The sequence below is a fragment of the Cicer arietinum genome, chromosome 1 (assembly GCF_000331145.2).
Source record: "Cicer arietinum cultivar CDC Frontier isolate Library 1 chromosome 1, Cicar.CDCFrontier_v2.0, whole genome shotgun sequence".
In the NCBI taxonomy this organism is placed as follows: domain Eukaryota; kingdom Viridiplantae; phylum Streptophyta; class Magnoliopsida; order Fabales; family Fabaceae; genus Cicer; species Cicer arietinum.
Window position 1 is genome coordinate 48,429,091 of NC_021160.2, and position 3,008 is coordinate 48,432,098.

The window sequence follows — 3,008 nt, forward strand, 5'->3', positions numbered from 1 at the left end:
GCATAGGAAATGAGTAGGAACATCAATTATTTCATCCATGGATATGAAACAATGGTGTAATTTTTATTGTAATGAGAATAGCTAGGAACAAAAATGAAAAAAATGGTGAGTATTGGGTTGAGAGTACTTGAATTGGAGTAAGAAGTGAAATGAAATTTTGTGGCAGAGGAAAATGGAAATTTTTATACAAAGTTATAATGAACGATAAAGTCAACACACGGAAATTTAGATGTGGTGAAGGTGTTAATTAATGAGTACCTTTTCCAAGATTTTGGTAGGACAAAATGTATAATACTACAAGTGGCTTCTTTGGTATTATTCGCCTGATATTATTAGCTTTTTATATTTAGTGTCACAGATTGTTAGAAAATCCTCTTATAATATCAAAAGTTTGTCTTATTATATTATGTTTAGATTTAATTTATAAGAATTCAGTTTTTTTAATATATATCTTTTACCCTTAATAGGATTGAAGTCGGCATTTATATAAATGATGGTAATTTTAATCTATAGATTCTTAATATTACTATTATATTTTTTACATTAAATATAATTCATAATTAAAAATAATAATTTTTAAGTTGATAAATCTCTATTAAAGTTTTTTTTTTCTTTCTTTTTTTGATAAAAATTAAGACATTATTTTTATTTAATGCAATACTTGAATCTAATACAATTAATTGAGTTTGATATATATATATATATATATATATATATATATATATATATATGTATATAATTGCAGAGGACTGAATAAATTAATTTTAATAGTATATTTTTTATATTTGGTTTAATTAAATAATCATTATTAAGGATTTATAAGATAATAAATAATTTTTTTATAAATTATATTTAACATTTATCTTTACGAAAATATAAATGATTGATTGGCTGATATGAAACTCCTGCAGGGTAATATATTGATGATTATTAATTTAATGAAAAGTATAATAAGTCAGGTATTTGAGGAAGTGAACGTCGGTGTTGCAAATTGTAGAGAAAAGCCAAATAGAGAGGCTTTTGACTTTGATTTATAGAATTAATAAAGAATTGTTATATTTAAATATTTATACAACTTATGCGTAGACCTTAATGGTTGCATGAGTGTTGCCGACAATTTCTAATGGTTCTCATGCATTTTCCCATTATTTGATGCCCTTCTCACGCTTTTCTCGGCTGCATCCATTAATGCTTTTTTTTTTTTTGTTTTTTTTAATTTGATATGTGTTGTGACATTGCTTAGGTATATGCTTGTTGTTAAAAATAAAAATTTATTAATGTGAATACAAGAAATACTTTCAATTCGAATAATACATAAGAGATTCTATTTAAATTCAACGTATGTTCGTAAATTGAAATACAAAAATAAAACAGAATAATATATAGTATCAAAGTTACAACCAACCCTCAAAATATTTTGTGCTAATAAAGTTGCTGAATTGATCTCGCTCATTTACTGTTAAGTTAATATAATAATAAAGTTATCCATGTCTCTATAAGATTGTTTAATTCAAAATGGTCCCAAAAATATAAATTAAATAAAAAAGAAATGAGATGGGTCTATCATCTATCTATGCATGAGATGCGTGTCTCACAATAAATTCCTACAACCACACAACAAAGGTATGGTAGCTAAGATAGAGGGCTGGCTTTTCTTCTTTTAAGACATTTTTCTGTTCTCTCAAGACATTTTACTCATAACTATTTGAAGAATATCAATCAATTTTTAAATCATTTTGAGTAATAGAGAAAAAAAGTTCTTATGAAAATATAAATGTTAATGTGCTACACATAAATCAACAAATATAGATATTAATTCAACATAAATTTCTATAAAATAAAATCTAAATTTTAGTCTAAAAGTAAATCTTAAAATTGGCCATTTGACTAGCTAATTGAACATATTCAATAATACAAAAAAAGTCATTATCACATTTTGACACTTAAATCACGACTAAATTACAAAATTTGTCATTTTCATTATAAAACATTCTCAAATTAATATTTTGATATAACTAATATTTCAAATACATTTTTAATTATGTTAAATGTTATTTATATTTGTTTTTTTTATTAAATTTTAAACACATAAATCGTTAATTTAGTCCATATATTTAATCATTTATTATTAGTTATTGATCATATATATATATATTGCCACTTATAATCAACTTGATTTTTAAATGAAACAACATTAACTAACGGCGTTTAGTATAAAAATAAATAAGTAACATTCAACAAAATCAAAAATATATTTGAAATATTTATAATCCAATAGATCTATTTGAGAATGTGTTACAAAATCTCATATAAGATTTTGATGGTTTACTTCTTAATTAGTTACTCCATTAATAATACTAAATCAATCGACAAGAAAAAAGTTTGATCCTTGTGTTTAACTTTTGTGTTCCTTTGCAGGCCAACACCCACTATCTTTCCGTCAAATTGAATTGTATGGCACTGAACGATTCCAAATTAATATAGTCAAAGACAAATTCACAAAATAATGTCTTAATTACTTTAGTAGTATATATGCAATGTATATACTATATAGTAACATGCACAACTAAAAAAATTTGAACTCCAGTATTCATTCTTCTAAAGTAGCGAGATGTGTTAAACTGATAATGCACCAGCCCACACACAGAAAATAGGTTTTTTATTCAAGAAATAGGTACTTTAGGTGAAAAATAACATGTAACATGACGAAATCATTATGATTTTCAATTTATTTTATAAAATATTAATTATCTTATTCTTGATTAATTATACTAATATCAATATTATTTTACTTTCGATTTGGCACAACCATTGCCAGAAAAAATTAACGCTAAATTAATACTATTGAATCAAACACATCAATTTAAAAAACTTAATTAAACGTATATTTATATTTTAGAAGAGATAGAGTACATATTTTTATGCACGGTTGTCGCTTACGTGAGTGGTGTTTGAATTCTTCCACAAACAACATGTTCTCTTTGAATATATTAAACTAAAATAAAAAA

The 3,008-nt window shown here is 24.0% G+C and overlaps 1 protein-coding gene across 1 annotated transcript in view; it reads right to left on the reverse strand.

The window, feature by feature from the left end:
* LOC101492019 (E3 ubiquitin-protein ligase PUB23-like) overlaps nucleotides 1-200 on the reverse strand; it is a 1,512-nt gene extending 1,312 nt beyond the window's left edge. The window contains exon 1 of the mRNA XM_004487392.4: nucleotides 1-200. This exon is cut by the window's left edge and continues 1,312 nt beyond it. Coding sequence (XP_004487449.1) covers nucleotides 1-39 — 39 coding nt within the window. The 5' untranslated portion in view covers nucleotides 40-200.
* Nucleotides 201-3,008: the final 2,808 nt, after the last annotated feature.